Source organism: Fukomys damarensis, unplaced genomic scaffold, assembly GCF_012274545.1.
Source record: "Fukomys damarensis isolate Sample0158 unplaced genomic scaffold, DMR_v1.0_HiC HiC_scaffold_33, whole genome shotgun sequence".
NCBI lineage: Eukaryota > Metazoa > Chordata > Mammalia > Rodentia > Bathyergidae > Fukomys > Fukomys damarensis.
This window is the reverse complement of record NW_022900945.1, coordinates 44656919-44677101: the sequence shown is the minus strand read 5'-3', so window position 1 is coordinate 44677101 and position 20183 is coordinate 44656919. Positions and strand designations below refer to the sequence as shown.

At 38.2% G+C, this 20183-nt stretch overlaps 1 protein-coding gene across 2 annotated transcripts in view; it reads right to left on the bottom strand.

The window, feature by feature from the left end:
* The window catches only part of Hipk1 (homeodomain interacting protein kinase 1), a 40100-nt gene extending 30006 nt beyond the window's left edge, over window positions 1–10094 (bottom strand). The window contains exon 1 of one of the 2 annotated variants that reach the window (XM_033758051.1): window positions 9017–10094. In XM_033758051.1, coding sequence (XP_033613942.1) covers window positions 9017–10092 — 1076 coding nt within the window. In that variant the 5' untranslated portion in view covers window positions 10093–10094. The remainder of the gene's footprint in view (window positions 1–9016) is intronic. The other variant, XM_010631245.3, reaches the window with a different exon arrangement.
* Between the last annotated feature and the right edge of the window lie 10089 nt (window positions 10095–20183).

Below are 20183 nucleotides of genomic sequence, written 5' to 3'. Positions count from 1 at the left end.
TTTTTTTTTGGGTGCTGGGGATTAAACCCAGGGCTTCATTTTGCTAAGCAAGTTCTTTACCACTAAGCTACATCCCTAGCTTTTTAAATTTTGAGACAGGTCTTCTTAAATTGGTTAAATGAGCTTGAACTTCTGATCCTCCTGCCTCAGATTTCTGAGTAGCTGGTATTATAAGTATGTACCACCTGGCAAAAGTAACCTTTATTTTTAGGATTATTATAAGGACTGGGAGTTGAAATCAGGGCACTGTGAATGTACCATTGAACTATATCTTACTGGCATTTTGAACCTTTTTTTTCTTAGTTTTAGTCACATGTGAGAAGGACTTGTGCATAGCACCATGACAAATAGATGGGTGTGCATGTAACTTACGCACTGAAAGATAGTATAACATACTTAATTCTGGAGTCAGACCAGGGACTCAAAACTAAGAGATTAAGTAACTTACACATCTATAAACAAAGAGGTTAAATAATTTATTTGAGGTTACACAAGTGTTAAATAATGGCACCAAAACAATATGAATCCAGGATCTAAACTCTTAAGTACTTCATTGTCTTCTCTAAAAATGTCCTTTCCTTCTTACAAATCATAGTATTTACTTGGGCAGGGGGAGTGAGGGGTTGAGACAAGGTCTCACTATGCAGTTCAAGCTAAACTCACTGTAGCCTAGACAGGCCTCAAATTCATGGAGAGCCCCCTGCCTCAGTTTCCCTAGTACTGGAATGACAGGCATGTGCCACTGTCTGACAAGTCACAGTGTTTAGATCTGTATGACACTTCAGATCCAAACTTGTGTTATTATGGGAGGAAAATGGAAAAGTAGATCTCAGCATATGCCAGCTAACTAATTCTAATTAGTTTCCAGTAATACCTGCCTCTTGCTTTGTTATGTGTATGGAGGTGGGGGATGTGGAGCAGGGAGAATATAAAGATATTTCCCTTAAGAATATCCTCCCCTTAAGAATATCCCCTACTGATATTCATCAGTAGTAGCCCTTGGAAAACAGGGTAGAATGGAGGACTCCACAGATCTGATCCTTACACTGAAACACCAGAAGGTCTAGCCACCTGCCTCGAAAGCACAAAGTCTGGAGTTTGATCCCCAGTACCAAAACAAACAAATAGAAGGCCTTTGACTGTTCTGTCTTAAACCACTTAAGAATAGAACCACCAATATCACCAGTTTTTGTAGGGTCTGATGTGAACTGTGATTTTGTTCACCAAAGAAACAACCCTTAAAAGCGACCTTCCTGTTACAGTTGACTAGAGCCACATATTACTGATGGAACTTCAGAGCTCAATTAAATTATAAGCACTAGAGCATGTTTTTAAGACCACATGAGACAGGAACATCAATAAAGCAGAGAGTAAAAGTACCCTGAAACAATATAAAAGCTTTTCCAAAATTGAAAGGGAACAAAATTTTGTATTCTCAGTGAGCAGAATCATTAATTTTCAAGTTCACGACAGTGCCAAAAATAGCTGGCAGGGGGAGTGCAAATGGCTTTGTGCCAAAGTAAAAACTGGGCTTAGAACATTCCAAAGCGTCAACTGGAGAGCAGCAGATTGATTTTTGCCATTCCCACCATACCAGAAAGACATTTAAAGTTCAAAAGGTGACCTGTCACTCAATCACCTGTGAGAAGGTAGCAATAATATATGGTTTCGAGGAAATTACAGAAAACACTAATTCCAGCCCCCAACTCATTTTATAAAACAAACAACTAAAGACTGGCTGAATTCGGTTTTTTCATTTGGTCTCACCCTGCTTCTGGAACAACAAAAGCAGCTAAGGATTTCCAGCAAAAGTTCACTCAAAACAGCAACTCCTCCCTTACAAAAAGGAAAGCATCAAAAGAGAAAAGAAAGCAATAAACAATATAATACATCTTCTCAATCCAGTGAGGGTTCTTCATCACTAGGGCCTAGAAATGTTCGACTTGTCTGACTAGGAAGCAAGAAGACTGAAATTATTTTCTCCTTTACTAAACAGTAATTCATAATTACAGTACACTTACTTCTAAGAACTGAGTATTTTAAACTGTGAATCTGGATTATAAATCTTGGAAATTTTTTTATTACATCTTTTCATTGGCATCCATCATTTTTCAATTCCTCAATATAAAGGCAATGGTGGGCTAAGATTTAGCTCGGTGGTTCCACTGCCTGCCTCGAAAGGGAGTTCAATCTCTACCTCAAAAAAAAAAAAAAAGACAATGGAGAGACAGGCATGGCAGTGCATGCCTATAATCTCAGCACTTGAGAGGCTAAAACAGGAGGATCACCACAAGTTCAAAACCTGTCTGGGGTACACGGTGAGTTCAAGGGCAGCCTGAACTACACAGCAAGACCTCATCTCAAAAACAAAAAACAAAACAAAACAAATAAACAAACAAACAAATAAATAAAATCAATGGAGGGTCTAAGTATATAGGTCAGTGGTAAAACACATGTTCAAATGCCCTAGATCTGATCCTCTACACTACCACCAAAAAAAGAAAGAAAACAAGTCTTATTGACACGAAAACCCTGATTCTACTTCATCTGTTCAGTAAGAAAGCTAAATTATCCAGGTGAGGTTGTGCACACTTGTAATCCTAGCTGAGATAGGAAGATCACAAATTCAATGCCAGCCTGGCCAACTTAGGGAGACCTTGTATCAAAATAAAATTAAAAATAATAAAAAAATAAAATTAAAAAGTGTGCATTCAGTATAGAGCACTTGCCTAAATCCCCAATACCACAAAAACTAAAAATTAAAAAATTTAAAAGATGGCTAAATTAGATAATTAGTCTTGTAGTCTTTTTCCGTCGGTAACATTCTGACAACCAGGCAGTGGAAAAGATTATCAAACACAGCAAAGACAAAGCTAAAAATAACAACATGACTGTATTCTCTTTAATAGGAAAATGACATTAATTAGGTTTTGAACAAAGAGAGTCTGAGCTCTCAAGATAACATCTAATCTTAAAAGAACGAATATTATATATACTGTAATTACTACAGCCAAGCGGCAGAAACTGCAATCCCAGACTGCTGATTTCTCAACTTTAAACTTCTTTATATTGAAAAGTTCCTCCAATGTCATAAAGCTTTCTTTCACTGGCACCCAGAGCTCCCTGGAGTTAGGATCACTTAAAAGCACACATCATCTGGTCATTTTTATAAACATTCTCATTTCTTCCCATCTCTGAGGTAACAAACCTATGTATCAGATCAGAGATGTACAAAGTCTAACTTCCTGTATCTATGACTCTGATTAAACTTCAGTTTCAGGTCAGAAGAAAACAGACTGTCTAGAATAAACAAGCTATACTTCTCTAGACCTTATCTTTCCATAAATTTTTTTGAAAAGTGATCTTAGCTTGAAATAAAAACTGGTTAATTTGTTCAGAATGGAAAAGCACTGTGCTTATAAGCATGGCAAACTTCTGCCCTTAAAACTCAAGCCCAAAAGACAGCAACTTTTCTCAGTCAAGCCTACACTTAAGGTGCCCCAGCAACACTGTACTATTATTTCTACCACCTGATTCATTTAGTTGTGCCACAACCAAAGCCAATGAAGACAGGAGGATGGCACGTTCCTGACAATTAGATAACATTTTGGCATCTATTAGCAAGAAAAATAAGAACTGAAAAGGGGCTAAGGAGGCTAGATTTAGAGCTAGAATGATTTTCCAGCCAAAAAGATTTCAGAGGCTTTCTGAAAGACAGGAAGATGAAGACTCAAAGGATTCTAATATAGCAACAAAGCAACAAGAAAGAAGCTTAAGAGGCCTTTGGGGATAAAACTAGTGATAACGAAGGAATGCCTGAGCTGCTCTTCTATTTGCCTTACTCTTATCATCAAATATTGCCATGTAACAACAGAACACTCAAGTTAAATCCTGTTAAATCTTAAATATAGTCAAGACCTTGATGCTGAACTTCAATAAACATGGTAATTACCCAGTAACACATATGATGAACTCCTGTTATTAAGAGGTAAACTTAGCTCCACTTAAATTATTACTATTTTAAATACCAGGGACTGGACCCAGGGCCTTTGTGCTGTGCTACATTCCCAGCCTTTTTTACTTCTTATTTTCAGACAGGGTCTCACCACACATTACTTAATTGCCCAGGCTGAGCTTGAACTTTCCATCCACCTACCTCAATCTCCCAGAGATGGGTGGGACTACAGGTGAGCACTACCACCCTAGCTTTAAATTAATTCTTAAAGTCCACAATTAAAATGTAATGGACATCTAGGCATGGTGGTGCACTCTGGGAGGCCGAGGCAGGAGGAATACAAGTGCCAGTACAGCATAGGATTCTAGCAACTTAGGAGACCCTGTCTCAAAATAAACAAGGCCTGGGGATGTAGCTCAATGCAAAGACCCTTGTTCTATTCCCCATACCACAAAAATAGACATATAAGAAGCTTTGTTGAAGAATAGTTTTAAAAATTCAAAAGGCCTATTTTCTGTAAAAATAAAACCAAAATTACATAAATGAGAGCATAAGTTAGAAAGATAAGCAAAGGATGCAAAAATCGGCAACCTAATACTATACTGAAAATTATTCAAATGAATTACACATTAGAGGAAGCTAAGCATCCAGTACTCTTTGTCTCTCAAATCTTTTAGTCTCTAAGTGAAAATTCCATCAAAAATAATTCTGACTTCTTTTTCAATTTTAACCCTTCAATGCCTAGTGATCCATTTTGGGAACATCTGTAACAATGGAATATAATGAAATGTGTTCTCTTTAAATTCTTGTCCCATGAATTTTTCTAGGTAACATGAATTTCATGCAAAAATTTTAAAATGTTCATTCTTCAGCATGAGTTAAAAATTGCTGTTACCTATCTTTAGCAAGGCACACAAACAGTTAAAGAACACCTGCGGGCACAGAGTAAAGATTCAGCAAGCTGATAAAAACCTCATTTTTGGCTATGATAACCCTTTTACCTCCCCTGTACTCAAAGGGATTGCTGAGCTGAACTTCACTTAGTGCACTTGCAGACTGTATTGTGTATTTGAACTGTACATGGGGGTTGGAGGGCAGCTCAAAATTATCTAGGACACCACGAAACCAGAAAGTAAAGGCTCTGAGTTTCTTCACCTCACCCAAATGAAAAATGTTATCCTTTTATAAAACTATAAAAAGATAAAAATAACTGAGACTAGATGAAAAGATTTAGTATCATTTAGATGTCAATACTGTACTATCTAGGGTAATCTATAGATTCAATGCTATTTTTATTAAAATCCAATGTTGTTTTCTGCAAAAAAAAAAAAAAAAGGAAAACTCATCCTAAAATTCATATGGAATCTCAAAGACCCTAAACAGCCAAAATAATCTTAGAAAAGAATAAAGTGTTTTCAAAACTTACTACAAAGCTACAATAATCAAAATAGTATGGCACTGGTATTAAAGCAAACACACAGACTAATGGGGCAGAACAGAAAGCCCAGCCTTATCCTTCTGCATATGATCAAGTGATTTCAGCAAGGTTGCCAAGGCCAATTATGGAGAAAGAACACTCTTTTCAACAAATGCCATTGGAAGAAATGAATAATCACATGCAATAATCACATGATCCTAAACAGCAAACAAAAATTAACTCAGAATTAAAGATCTAAATAAATGTAAGACCTAAAATGATAAAAGAAACAGAAAATGCTATGTAACTTTGGTTTGGCAATGCTAACATAGATATGCCATCAAATGCATAAGTCAACAAATTGGACGTCATCAAAGTTAAAAATGTTTGTACATCATACAACACTATCAACAGGTTAAAAGGCAACCTATGAAATGGGGAGAAAAAATTTAGAAATCCTATCTATTAATACCTGGAATCCATAAAGAACAACTCAACAAAATTCCCAATTCAAAAAATGAGCACAGGGCTTGGATAGACATGTCTCCAAAGATACAACACAAGTGTATCCAACAAGCACATGAAAAAATACTCAACATCACTAATCATTAGAAAAATGCAAATCAAAACCACAATGGACACCCCTTTATACCCATAAAGATGGCTATTTTTACAATGCAGAAAATAACAAATGTCACAGGAAATCTGGAGAAATTTGAACCTCATGAATTCTTGATGGAAATATAAAATAATACAGCTTCTGTGGAAAACAGTGGTGGTTCCTCACAAAGTTAAACACAGAATTACCATATGACCCAGCCGCTCCACTCCAAGCTATATACCCAAAATAACTGAAGACGTGGGGACTTGGATAACTATACACCAGTGTCCACAGCAGCCATTACTCATAATAGCCAAAAGGTGGTAACAATTTGAGTACCTATCAACAGATAAATGAGTTTTTAAAATGTGGCATATATACACAATGGAATAGTACTTGACCATGAGGAGGAATAAAGTTCTGATACATGCTACAAGTATGAATTAACCTCAGAAACATTACACTAAGTGCAAAGCAGAATACACCAGAAACAAAACATCAATATTTATGATTAAACTTACATATAGAATCCAGAAAGGAACATCCATAGACAGAAAATCAAAGAGGTTAGTAGGATAGGAAGAAAGGAGAACAGAGAGCTATTGCTTAGTGGTTTCAGAATTTCTGCTTCAAATGATGAAAAAACTTTGGAAATAAATAGTAATGATTGCTTACACAACACTTCTGATATATTTAATAGATGGGGCGATGATTACGTAGCACTGTAAATGCATTTAATACCAATGAATGGTACCTGGTGTGGCAAATATCTTAAATGTCCCACAAAAGCTCATGTATTAAGGCCTGGTCTCCAGCTGAAGGCATGATTGGGAACTGGTACAAGCTTTAGGAGGTAGGGCTAGAATGACGTCAGGTCTCTGAGGGTGCATCCTCCAAGGGGATACTGAAATCCACCCCCTCCTCCTGCCGGCAAACATGAGGTGAGTGGATCTGCTCCTCCACTGTACTCCCCACCATAATGTGCTGCCTCGCCACAAATCCAAAACAACCAAGCTAAATGACCACGAGCTGGAGGGCCTAAAAACATGAGCCAAAATAATTTTTTCCTCCTCATAAAATGTCTCAGGTATTCTGTCACAGTGCTAGAAAGCTGGCTAAAACACCACTAAATAATTAAAACTGTAAACATTTTATACAGATTTTACCACAATTTTAAAAATTAGCCAGCCTGAGTCACGCATGCCTGTAATCCCAGCTACTTGGGAGACTGAGACAGGAGTATCTTGAGTTCAAAGCCAGCCTGGGAAATTGGTAAGAAGTCATCTCAAAAAAAAAAGAATACGTAGATTTTTTTTTTTTCTGAGTCTTTTTATGGTGTAAAATATCCTTACATTATTTTCAAACATAATATATAGAATTCTTAATTCAAAATGTCTATCTCCTCAAAAATTATTTATTATAGGCATTTGACATGTTAGACACATCTCCTTATAAACATAGTTTGTGAGCTTTATTTTATGCTTTTATTTTATTTTATTCTGGCAATACTAGGATTGAGCCCAAGACGTCACACATGCTAGGTAAGCAATCTACCATTGAGCTACACCCCAGTCTGTTTCATTTCTTGATTGATGCTTGCATGTTTTGTATTTAATGTATAACAATTAAGCTACCAGATTTCTTAAATTAGTAACAGACAAAAATCCAGGTGTGATAGTGCTGGGAGGCTAAGGCAGGAAGATCACACGTTAGAACACCTTAGCAAGACCCTGTCTCAAAATAAAAAGTTTACAAAAGGCTGGGGATGTAGCTCCATGCAAAGTCCCTGGGTTCAATCCCCAGTATGTACCACAAAAACAAAAACAAAAATAAAAAACTATATGAAGTGATAAGAAATAAAAGTTCATTTAATTTTTTTTTTTTTTTTTTTTTTTTGGTACTGGGGATCGAATTCAGGTCCTTGTGCTTGCAAAGCAGGCGGTGGAACCACTGAGCTAAATCTCTGGCCCTAAAAGTTCATTTTAAAAGCCTTGGTTATAGTACAAACAAAATTATATATACCAAAGCCAGCTGTGTTGACATATGCCTGTAATCCCAGCACTTGGGAGGCTGAGGCAAGAGGATCACTGTGAGTTTGAGGACAGCCTGGGGTACACAGTGAGTTCAAAGCCAGCCTGAACTATACTGTGAAACCCAGTCACTGAAAAAAAAAAAAAAAATCAGTATTTAAATACTAATCCAATATGTTAAAAATGTAATTTCATTAAAAGTATCAACATAGAAACGTAAACCACTAAAGTAGAGAGGTACTTGGGTCAAGGCTACGTAGGATAACCAAGTTAGCACAAAGTATTATAAAGAGTATTAAAACCAAGGGCCAGGGATTTAGCTCAGTGGTTTTGCCGCTTGCCCTGCAAGCACAAGGACTTGAGTTCAATCCCCGGTACCAAAAAAAAGAATATTAAAACCAAAAGAGACCAGAGCCATTATTTAATCTAATTCTTGCTGCTATAGAAGAAATAAAATGTAAAATAATATGCTTCTAGAGTTACCTCTGGAGTTATTCAACCAAGGCATTTTACCTGACAACTATGAGCTCAGAAAAAATGCAGCATATGTCCAAGCTATTACAAGTAAGTAAGTATCTTTTTATATTTAAAGATTCCTTAAAATTAAATTAGAAAAAAAAACCCTAAAAATTAGATGTAAGGGTAGTAAAGAAAGACCTAGATGCCAGTAGAATTCAGCCAGTAACAAACAACCTTTAAGATCAGACTGAGTTTATTTTTCTAGTGCTAAATAAATTTTTAGAAAGAAGAAACGGTTTCCTATTGGAGTCACACGTAATGAGCTAAAACATGTCCTAGGGCCAGGGATTTAGCTCACTGGTGCCACCGCCTGCTTCGCAAGTGCAAGGTCCTGAGTTTGATTCCCAGTTCCAAAAAAATAAAAAATAAAAAAACATGTCCTATTTTTATCTTGCAATCTGTAAATAAAGTCATTACTCTGGTCTCATGGAATATATGTTTCATACAAGGCCAGCTCTCCAGCCCACAAATGCTTGACAGTATTCTGCACTTGCCTGTAGTAGCGTGACTGTAGGTAGGTTGAGCACACAGCTTTGGAAACATGACTGGCAGAACCGAAGTCGATGACTTTGACGCGGTAGGGCTGGCGCACGGGATCCACCAGCATGATGTTTTCAGGCTTAAGGTCAGCGTGGATCAGACCCAGGCTCTTAAGCTTCATCAGAGCTGTGGCTACCTGCTGTAAGATTGGTCTGATATACTTGAGTGGCAGTGGGCTAAACTTATTCTGCTTCAGGAAATCATACAAGTTCTGCTCCAACATCTCAAACACAAGGCAGGTGTGATTCTTATGCTGAAAGCACTCGTAAGAACGGACAAAATTGTACTCATCAGCATTTTCACTGCTCAGGCGGGACAAGATGCTCACTTCAATTTGGCCTTGCCTGGCGTACGACGGGTGGTTCTTCAAGATTTTAATAGCCACAATTTCCTTGGTGCTCCGCTTCCAGCACTTCGCCACCTGCCCAAATGTCCCCCGGCCTAGGAACTCCAGGACTTCATAGCTGTTGGTCATAGAACAAAGGATCTCATGCTGGACCAGCTGGTAATCCCCTTCTCCACTAGAACTGCTACTCTTTGTGGTCACAGTGGTGGTCGTGGCAGCAGCACCCACCACAGTCCTGTTTTGCAGCATGAGAGGGGGATGTTCTTCTATGATCTGCACACTACCGTTGCTGTCAACTTCTTCACTTTTTCTTTTCAATCCACATTTTTGATATGGCTCAAGCAAAGAAACGTTGCTTCTGTGAGTCAGGGTCTGGCTGCTCTGGAAGGTTGATGTAGCAGCACTACCTGAGCTATCTGCGGCTGTTACAACAATGTGCTCCACCGCAGGAGCTGGGAGAAGGAGACCCTGGTCGTAAGCAGGAATACTGAAATTTGCTACCTGGTGAGAGGAGTTGGCTTGCCCTTGCGTGGCTGGGAGGGTTTTGCTGTGGGTGTAGTATTTGTCGTTGTTGCTCTGTCCTGAAACATCCCAGCCAGAGGGCTCTATTTTCAGTTTCTTTGCACTGCAGAAGGCACTCGATGACACCGATGGGGGGGAAAACACCTGCAGCTGTGATGCCATACCTACAGAAACAAAAAGAAGAATGAGGCCATGAGGTTAAGACACGCACAGCTTAGCAATGGCATGTATGAAAACACTTGTCAGTGATAAAAGAAACGTGATATAATAATATTGCCCTCATTTCAAAAGTTTATTCAGCCTTGGAGCAGGGTGTGGTGGTGCATGCCTGTAATCCCAGCACTCGGGAGGCTGAGGCAGGAGGATCACTGTGAGTTCGGGACTACCCTGGGCGACATAGTGAGTTCCAGGTCAGTCTCAACTACATAGTGAGACCCTGTCTCAAAAATAACCAAAAAGAAAAGTTTATTCAGCCTTAACCTACATTCACAGAAATACCATCCAGAAGAAAGTATAGTAGTGTTCAGCTTTGTCTACTACGTTTGAGGAGGATCACTGATAACTGACCAGAAAAAAATAACCAGGTTGATGATAATAAGGCTACAGTATCTTCTGAAGAAATGAAAAACAGAAAAAAGAAATGAAGCCATTCTTGGGAAAATATGGAAAAAAAGTGGTAATAGTACAGCTGTCCTCAATATCCCCAGCACCTCAAGCTCAGTAAGAGCAAAGAATAAATCTACAGACTGTTTTCCAGGATAAAGTCAAACATTTGACATAGCATTCAAGACATTACATATTCATCTATTCCATTCTCAACCATCCGGCCTTCAGAAGCCTTGGGACTCCTCTTGTCTTGCTCCGTACCTTTCCACCTTTTCAATAATTACTACCCAAGATTAGTCATTTACAAAAGGCTCTATATTTCCTATCTCTAATTCAGACCCCTCTCTCTTGAACACCAAACAACATATGCCAATGCCCACTTGGGTAGCTTAGATGTAACTGTAACTCAGCATGCCCAAGGTTAAAGCCTCCAGTTTTCTACCTCAATTACATGATGGCACCATACCCAACACTCCAACCAAAAAAATAAAGGAGGCAAAAAGCCTCAGTTTCCTCATTCATATAATAGTACTAGTAATACTGACCTCATGGAGTTGCTGAGAATTAAATATCCTAATACATGTAAAATGGTAGTGCCTGGCACACAAATAATATTACCATCACATTCATTTTTCTCCTAATTCCTCCACATCAGATCTCATCTCATCAAATTTATCTCCGAATCATATTTCAAAGCAGCCATTTTCCTCTACCCTTACTGACACTATTCTAGCTCAAAATGCCAAGGGCCTCCAAATTAACTGCCTTACATGCACTCAGAGGATCTTTTCTTTTAAACAATGCAAATCAGACAACTGATCTCTATTCTTAACCACCTTTCTCCTCCTTCCCTCAGGGTTTTCCACTGCTTTGGGCATAAAGATTAAAATCTTCAACTTGCTTTAACAGCTCTCCAAAGCCTGTCTTCCAGCACTCCCCACCTTGGCTCCTTCATTTCAGCCACACTGCCTTCTTACAAGACCACTCCATATTGTCTCAACTCCAGGCCCTCTAATGTATTCAAAACTTCACTGGGAATACTGTTCCCTGACACCTCTGCCACACAAACACTTCCTCCAGTCACCTGTCCCCACCTTGCATTTCCAGAGCACCCTCTTTTTCCATTAAAAAATGGAAACTGTTTACTTACTGCTATGCTCCCAGCCTCAGTCTAAATTCCATAAGGACAGATCTGTTTTGTTCTTTGTGTCATTACAGCCTACCACAAACTCTACTAATACAGACATTAAGTGTCTATTGAGCCGGGTGTGGTGGCACACACCTGTAATCTCAGCACTCCGGAGGCTGAGGCAGGAGGATTGCTGTGAGTTTGAGACCAGCCTGGGCTACATAGTGAGTTCCAGGTCAGTCTCAACTACATAGTGAGACTCTGTCTCAAAAAACCAAATAAATAAATAAAATAAAATAAAATAAAGGACTAGAGATTTAGCTCAGTGGTGCTATGCCTGCCCCACAAGCATGAGGTCCTGAGTTTAATCCCCAGTACCACACACACAAAAAAAATTACCTATTAAAATATATGTAATGGTATTTCTTGTCATCATAAAATTTAGCCAAATTAAGCAAGCAAAGGAAATAAATCCTCCAAATGTGTTTTCCATTTTATCTGTTGAGCTGCTAATTTTAACAATCAAAAAATAAATACAGGGCTGCGGGTGTAGCTCAGTGGTGCTGCCACCTGCCTCACAAGCGCAAGGACCAGAGTTTGATACCCAGTACCAATAAATAAATAAATAAATACAACCTCCATGTAACTGTAAGTATTTAATGAAATAATTTGAAAACAAAGTTTGCAGTAACTGCAGGAAGAGGGCATCATAAAGTAATATACTGAAAAGAATTCATAAAATGTAATACCAAATTTTTAAAGTTTTTTTCATAAAAAATAAATGCTGGCAAGGATGTGAAGAAAAATGAAACCATTCTACACTGCCAGTCAGGGTGTAAATTAATTAGTACATCCACTATGGAAAATAGTATGGAGATTCCTTAAAAAAACTAAAAAACAGAACTACCAGATCTAGCTATACCACTCCTGGGTATACCTGAAAATGATGCCAGCATATTGAAGTCAGTTACTGAACACTCATGCAGCAATTCATAATTACCCAGACATGGAACGAGCCTAGTGCCCATTAACAAATGACTTGATTGGGCCAGGGATGTAGCTCAGTGGTACAGTGCCTGCCTGGTAAGCATGCGGTCCTGAGTTTGATCTCAGTTACCAAAAACAAACAAATAAATGAATGGATAAAGAAAATGTAGTGAATACACTATACAATGTAGTATCATTCGGTCCCAAGAAAAAAATCATGTCATTTGCAGAAAAATGCATGGAAATACAGGTTATAAAATTAAGGGAAGAAATACAAATACTGTATTGCCATGTTTTCTCTCATATGCAGAAACTAAAAAATAGAAATCTAAAATTTAAAAAAAATTTTTTTAATTTTAAAAAAATCTTAAAAAGACCTGAAAGTAGGAGAGTGACTAATGGCGGGAGTGGCAAGGGAGAAAGATTATTTTTTCCTTGGTACCCGGAATCAAACGAAGGACCTTGTGCTTGCAAGGTAGGCGTGGTGCCACTGAGCTAAATTCCCAGCCCAGAAAATTTGAATAAACCAAGATATATGCCTGTAATAATCTGCACAATTAATGAGTTAATAATTATAATAAAAATATGAGGGCTAGGTATGGTCTCACATGCCTGTAATCCAGCACTCAGGAGGCTGAGGTAGGAAGATCAGCACAAGCTCAAGGCCAACCTGGGCTACATAGTGAGGCTGTCTCAAAAAATAATAATAGAGTTAAAAATTTTAAACAAAAATAAATAATCCCATGACTACAGTATTCAATATGTATTGCAAACTTACTAATAACATTTTTGTGCATGAAAAATAAAAACATGTTCACAGCTAAATATTTGAAAATACTGCATTTATGAGAGTAAAGTTATTGCCAACTTTTTACCAATAAACAAAATAACAGACATTGATGATTTCAAATCTTGGAGAGTGAAGAAAGCACAAATTCTAAGCTTATTTTCTATGTAAGCAGAATATAACTCTTATTCAGAAAGACAAACTTAATCCACTCAAGAAGAAAAAGAACAACCAGAGTCTTACTGGCTCAGCCCACAGGGAGAGTGTGCTACATGGAAGTCAGTACACATCTCATCACCAGGACCATTACAGTGTGGCTGAAAACAGAATCAAATGGCCTTTTAAAAAACAACACTCTTTATTTATATTTTACTCTGAAATTAAGCTAAAAACAGTAATTTCTACACACGATAAAGATACTATATTCCTGGGCTGGGGATTTAACTCAGTGGCTCTAACACCTGCTTCACAAGCACAAGTTCATCCCGATTAAAAAAAAAAAAAAGTACTATATTCCAAAAATTTACCTTCACAAATAAGGAGGCAATTCTCTGGCTTGCCAAAACCCCCTCCCCAAGAGAACAGAATTAAGATCTGTGTTTAATTTTTACTACATAAGACTGTTAAGCAAATTACAAATGTTTTCATCTCATATGAGAATCAATCCCAATAAACTGTTACTTCTGACTTCCTGAAAATATTGTACCTCTTTGTTCTAGCAACGAACAAAGTGTTTTTCACTTCAAATCCTACTTTCCAAGACTATAACCACCTTGATATAATGATGTTTGTTCACTGCATTAATCCCAAACTAGTAGGTAAAAAGCTATTGGTAGTCATACTTACTGCTAAAAAGAAAACTGAATCACATTAGAATTCAAGGTCACATATTTTAACATCACCTGCTGGGTCCCACAGTATAAGTACTATAAGCTGGTTGATAATCTTATTACAAATTCAAATATTATAACCCTGCATGGAATGATTGTGACAACCAAGTTATCACTCCTCAGTGTTTCGTCCCCAATCCTCATTGACCTCCATCTTTTCCTCAGAATACCTATAATAAATTCCTGCTGCTAGTATTCAGTGTCACTTTTGTGTCTTTGACATAATTTAACAATTGGTGGCCTAAACAACCAAAATCACTAGTATATATTGATCTTCCCCTGGTACTTATCATTGGCTGAGACATACACAGATGTATGTATTCCGCAACACACCGATATATAGTATAGTCAGAAGGCAGGTAAGAAAGAGTATAAGCTTTGTAAAAGTAAAACAATTCGGGAAGAAAATTATTTTACCATAACAACTAGACATCTTTCTAGACTCAGTTTTCTCCACTACAACTGAACAATTCTGTACTATTTATTCAAGCAAACCAACTGGTCTCTCTTTATTGAACTCATTTCCTTTCTAACTCTCTCTCTGACTCCTTCTTTACCTTTTCTTTTTGGTTTTTTGAGACAGGGTCTCACTATGTAGTTCAGAATGACCTGGATCTCACTATGAAGCCCAGGTTGGTCTTGAATTCAGTGATCCATCCTCCTGCCTCTGCCTCCCGAGTGCTGGAATTACAGGAGTGCACCACCACATCCAGCTCCTTCTTTACCTTAAAATGGAAGCATTTTGAAAAAGCACATTTGGAAAAAAATGCATACCTGCTCCCCACTTAAAACCTTAGGATAAAGGCCAGGGATTTAGCTCAGTGGTTCCACCGCCTGCTTCACAAGCTCAAGGTCTTAAATTTGATTCCCAGTACCAAAAAAAGAAAAAAGAAAAACCTTAGGATAGGGGCGAGGAATGTAGCTCAGTGGCACCATGCTTGCCTGGCAGGCAGAAGGTCCTGAGTTCAATCTTTGATACAGGAATAAATAAATAAATAAATAAATAATCATTAGACCAGGGATTTAGCTCAGTGGCGCCACACCTGTCTTGTAAGCACAAGGTCCTGAATTCAATCACTCTTCTAGTAGTACTTTCCATAGTTCCTAGGGTAAGCCTTACTTTCTCCTGCCCTAGTTCTTTCACAAATAATGTTCCTTTCCTGAACTTTATTTTCTTCTCTTAGCCTTTTCCTAACTCCTTATCCTTGCAGTCTCTGCTTAAAACTCATTACATCACCGTGTCAGGGACTGTTGATTTGTATCAGAATCTCTTCTTGCCTTCATCCCAGGCATGTGACAGGACTATGTTTACTACTCCTCCACACCAATGGGAAACTGATAAAATGGGTGAGCCTTTCATAGTTCCCTATCTGCCAGCAGGAACCCACAAAGACCCAGCTCTACCATGAGATAACACCCAAGGAAGAGCAGAGCAACAAGATGGCAGGAACACGGATGCCCAAATGATCATGTAGACCTGAACTGACTGCTAACCTGGAATGATCACTTCAACCAGGAACATTTATTTTAGGATTTTAAATGAGAAATTATTTTCCTTCAGCTAGATTATTTAGTTAGCCTCGAGTTGACAATATACTCAGAAAAGCTTTCCCTGGTACTTCACATCACATTAGTTCCTGGTAAAGGATCTCACAGCACCTTCTACTACTTTACACTTGCTACACTTATATTTATTACCTATGTCATTTATTCCTTTAACAAACATTGTGGCATCAAAGCTGAGATCTAAGAAGCCATTCCAGTAAAAAGAAGAACAGGTAATAATATAAAGATAGGAACATCCTTGGCCTGTCTGAAGAAGAGATGAGAATAGGTGGAATGCGACAATGGAGAAAGTAGAAGTAGGGCCCAAAGAAGCAAGGAGAAACCAAATCACATCCTAACTTGTGGGTAAGTCTAGGTTTTATTTTAAGTACAACCGTTTGTAATTATCTATTTCAAACCTGACTTCTTTTCTAGGCAAATGCTTTGTCACTAAGCTACATCCACAGCCCACTGATTTCTAAACAGCAAGTTCTGTAAGGACAAGCTTCAAATAGCAGAGTAGTGGAGCATCATAGCGTCACATCTGTTTTCCCTCTTCTTACTTTTTTTTTGGTGGGGGAGGTGGTAGAAACAGGGTCCTACTATGTAGTTTAGGCTGGTCTTGAACCCACTATGTAGACCAGGCTAGACTTGAAATCACAGGATCCTCCTGCCTCAGCTTTGCAAGCAAGTGCTGGGTCATGCTCACCATGCCTGGCACTTTTTTTTTTTTAATTATCACCAGCATTTATCACAATAGTTAGCATATAATATGTGCCAAAATATCTACTAGAATTAATGACTATAAAGAGATCACATTAATTTTGCATATAAAAATATGAAATCTCAAGTAATTCTGACTATGTTAAAGAAATACTAATGAGACAGAATCAATAGTATTTTCTCTGCAAGAAAATATACATTTAATATATATGAATATGTATAAATACATAAATTTATATGTATTTATTATTTATAATACTTATACATATTTTATATACTTATATATTAGTGTTCTAAATACAGTAATACAGAATAATAATCTTGAAACTGTAAGGACACGTTTTGAATCAAATTTCCCCACCCCCTTTCCTGTAGTACTTCCTTCATATGACAAGCCAGTTCCCCAACTGCTATTGCAAAAACAGGGAGTAGAAAAGGTGGTGTTATCTCCCACTGGAGTAACTCTACAATTCGGTGCAACTTCAGCCATTTAAATCCATTTTCTAATATTTTGGTAAACTGGCTGAAGGATGCTTTCCTTCCAAGCTGACTAGGTTTTCCTAAATTTCAACAGTTTTCCTCAATTCATTTTGAATGATTAATCTATAAAAGAAATAAGCAATAAAGGATAAATAGCTGCTGTTAGTTAAAAGGTAATATTTTAGTAGTCTACAAATTCTACAAAATTTAGAATAAAGAAAACTATTCCTTAAGGAGTTTCCAGTATAGAAAAAGGTCAAATTAACAAAGCAGAGACTAAAGATGAAAAATAAATACTAGAAGACTATTCAGATCAGCCAGCAAAGGTGGAAGGAAAAATAAGACCTAAATAAGATAACAGAGGGTTAGCAGATGAGGTTTTTGAAGAATGAGATGACTTTTGCCAAGTAAGCCAAGGGATGCAGGAAAATGAAAAACTGTGTAGAATAAAATGTATTTGATTGGAGAAGTACTAGCAAAAAAAATTACAGGATTTTTATGGCTAAAAGAGACCTTAAAAGATTCTTTCTAAAAATCCTCTTAATTCCAAGATGGAAAAAGAAGACTCAGAAAAACTAAACAAGTTTTACACAGCTAATGAGTAGCAATTTGGCAAAGAATTCAGTTCGTCTAATTCTTTTTCATCGAGCATGCTGGGGACACTGAACCAGGTACCCTTAAAGAATTAAAAAAGAATTTTAACTAAGTTTCCCTACCTTCAATGACCTTAGAATATTGCTGAGATAGTATGATACAAAAAGAAAGTAAAAAAATAAAGGATGTAAATATTTTTAAATAGCAAATTATTCACTACAAAAATGCATTAGACATCTAGGACCAGGATTTCAATATCTAAAAGGAAGACTATGAACAAAACAAAAAAGGAACCACACTGGGCAGTGTGCCTATAGTCCCTACTATTCAGGAGGCTGAAGCAGGAGAACTGCTTGAGCCCAGAAATTTGAGGTCTCCTTGTGATCAAAACAGCTAGATTGTTCCCTTAAAAAAAAAGCAAATCTTTATTGTTAAAGAAGTAGTTGAAGGAAAATGGACTTAATAACTTGTGTTTAGAGTAGCACGCAATGTAAAGGAAGAAACTAGGGAGGAACTAATATTTTCAAAAGAAAAAATACACTGCTTTTACACAGCCATGAAAATAAAAGGGCAGATGGCAAATCAAGTAGCTCATGTTTACAAAATTACTTCAAATTACAAAAGGCCCAATTACCATACATAACTAACAGGCTGCACAAGTTCCAAGTGTAAGAAGTTCACAAGGCAGGTTTGGCTCACTGATCTCTACCAACAAACCACTGATGGAGCTGTGCTTATAAAAACAAAAACACAGAAGGAAAGAATTCTATTTTCCAGAGAGCTGTGAACTATGACATATCTTTGTTTTTCTTTTAGGAGGCAGTTCTGGTTTGGTTTTCAATCTTATTACCAATCAACTTGCTCTAAAATCCATAAAACTATGTCCAGAGATGGATAAACTATTCACAAAGGTATTACCAGCAGAAGTCCTGCTTGTCAACCAGAGAGCCTGTGTAGTTACAAGCTCTCATTCACCATTTTACTCTTAAGATGCTGTCCTGGCTTGGCTGCCTCCAGTTTCAACCACAAGTACTTTACCAAAATATCGTTCAAACCAAGAACAGTATTTTAAAGTCAACGACACCCTTCATCCCACCAGTACTGTAACCCAGAACCCTGAGATAGTTATATACAAAGATCCAAAATCACTAACTGAATAACAATGATTAGGTACAATGACTTGTTAGCAGATCTTTAAAAATCTGTTATGGAAAGCTTTCTGCTTCAACACAACAAAAGCTAGTAATGGTTTACATTCTCTATAATTTTACAAAAAAAAAAAAAAACTTACAGGCCAGGAATTAAAAATAGCTTTACACAAACAAGAGCAAAATTGTAGGTTTGCTGAGGCCATCAGCCACTTAATTTAACCCCACTTCATCTAGAGCAGGAAGCCACACTGCTGTTTTTATCAGAGTTACTAAGAAACAAGATAAAGGCCAGACTGAGGGAGAAAAATCTATACCTGAAATTAATATTTTGATGCAATTATTGAGAATTCTGTCACTAATAGACAAGAAAAAGCATTGTAGGGCAAGCAGGGTGTCTTAGCACACACCTATAATCCCAGATACTTGGAAGGCTGAGAGGGGAGGATCACAAATTCGATGCCAGCCTGGGCAAATTATCAGAACATCGTGACAAAATAAAAAGGTCTGAGGATGTAGCTCAGTGTTTCCGGGTTCAATCCCCAGCATCGCAAGAAAAGATTGCATCTAGGAATACTTTAAAATGAGTCTATCTAAAGCCGAACTGTGGTCAACTGGAGAAAAGACTCACTGGAGATTGAGGTTGTTTTTTCCTCCTTTCCTTCCCAGCCCCTCGCCCCAAACAGGAAAGAAAGCGCGCCCAGCACAAACACAGGCTATTGCTCAAGGTTCGTCAACACAACAAACTGGAGGTTAGACCAGCGCTCCTGGAGACGAAGCCTTACGTCTCGGTTGCTAGGCACAAAATGGGCTTCTTCTCTGCCGACCTGAAATGGTGTGGGTCTCACACAAGTTTTGGTTCTCTTTGTTGTCGTTGTTGTTGTTAATAAAGCTTTCCAAGGGACGACAGGCAGAAAAAGTTTGTGTTTGCGCCAGACCTCTAGATGTGGCTTGCAGAGATACATATTAGGTGGGCTGGTCCCACGGTTCTCCACCATCATTACAAATTACAAAGCTAACGATTACAGAGCGTCCGGGGAGAGGACAGCAGCGCTTCCACACCCATCCCACCACCATCGTCTTCTCCAGGCACCGCTTCCCGACCCAAACAACACAAATAATCCCACCGGTACCACGCCAGTCAGCACAGGTGTGAAACAGACAAGCACAAGCCTCGCCTCGGGAACCTGCCCCAGAAGCCCTGGGGAAACCCGGCCCGGGAGAAGACGCAAGGCGGCCCCTGTCACTTGAGGACGACAACACGCCCGGGAGAGAAGTGGCAGGGGGAGTTGCCCCGCAAACAAGCAGCCCGCTTCCCGGGAACGCAATCCCTCTCCGCGGCCGCACACTCGGCCCGGGTGCCG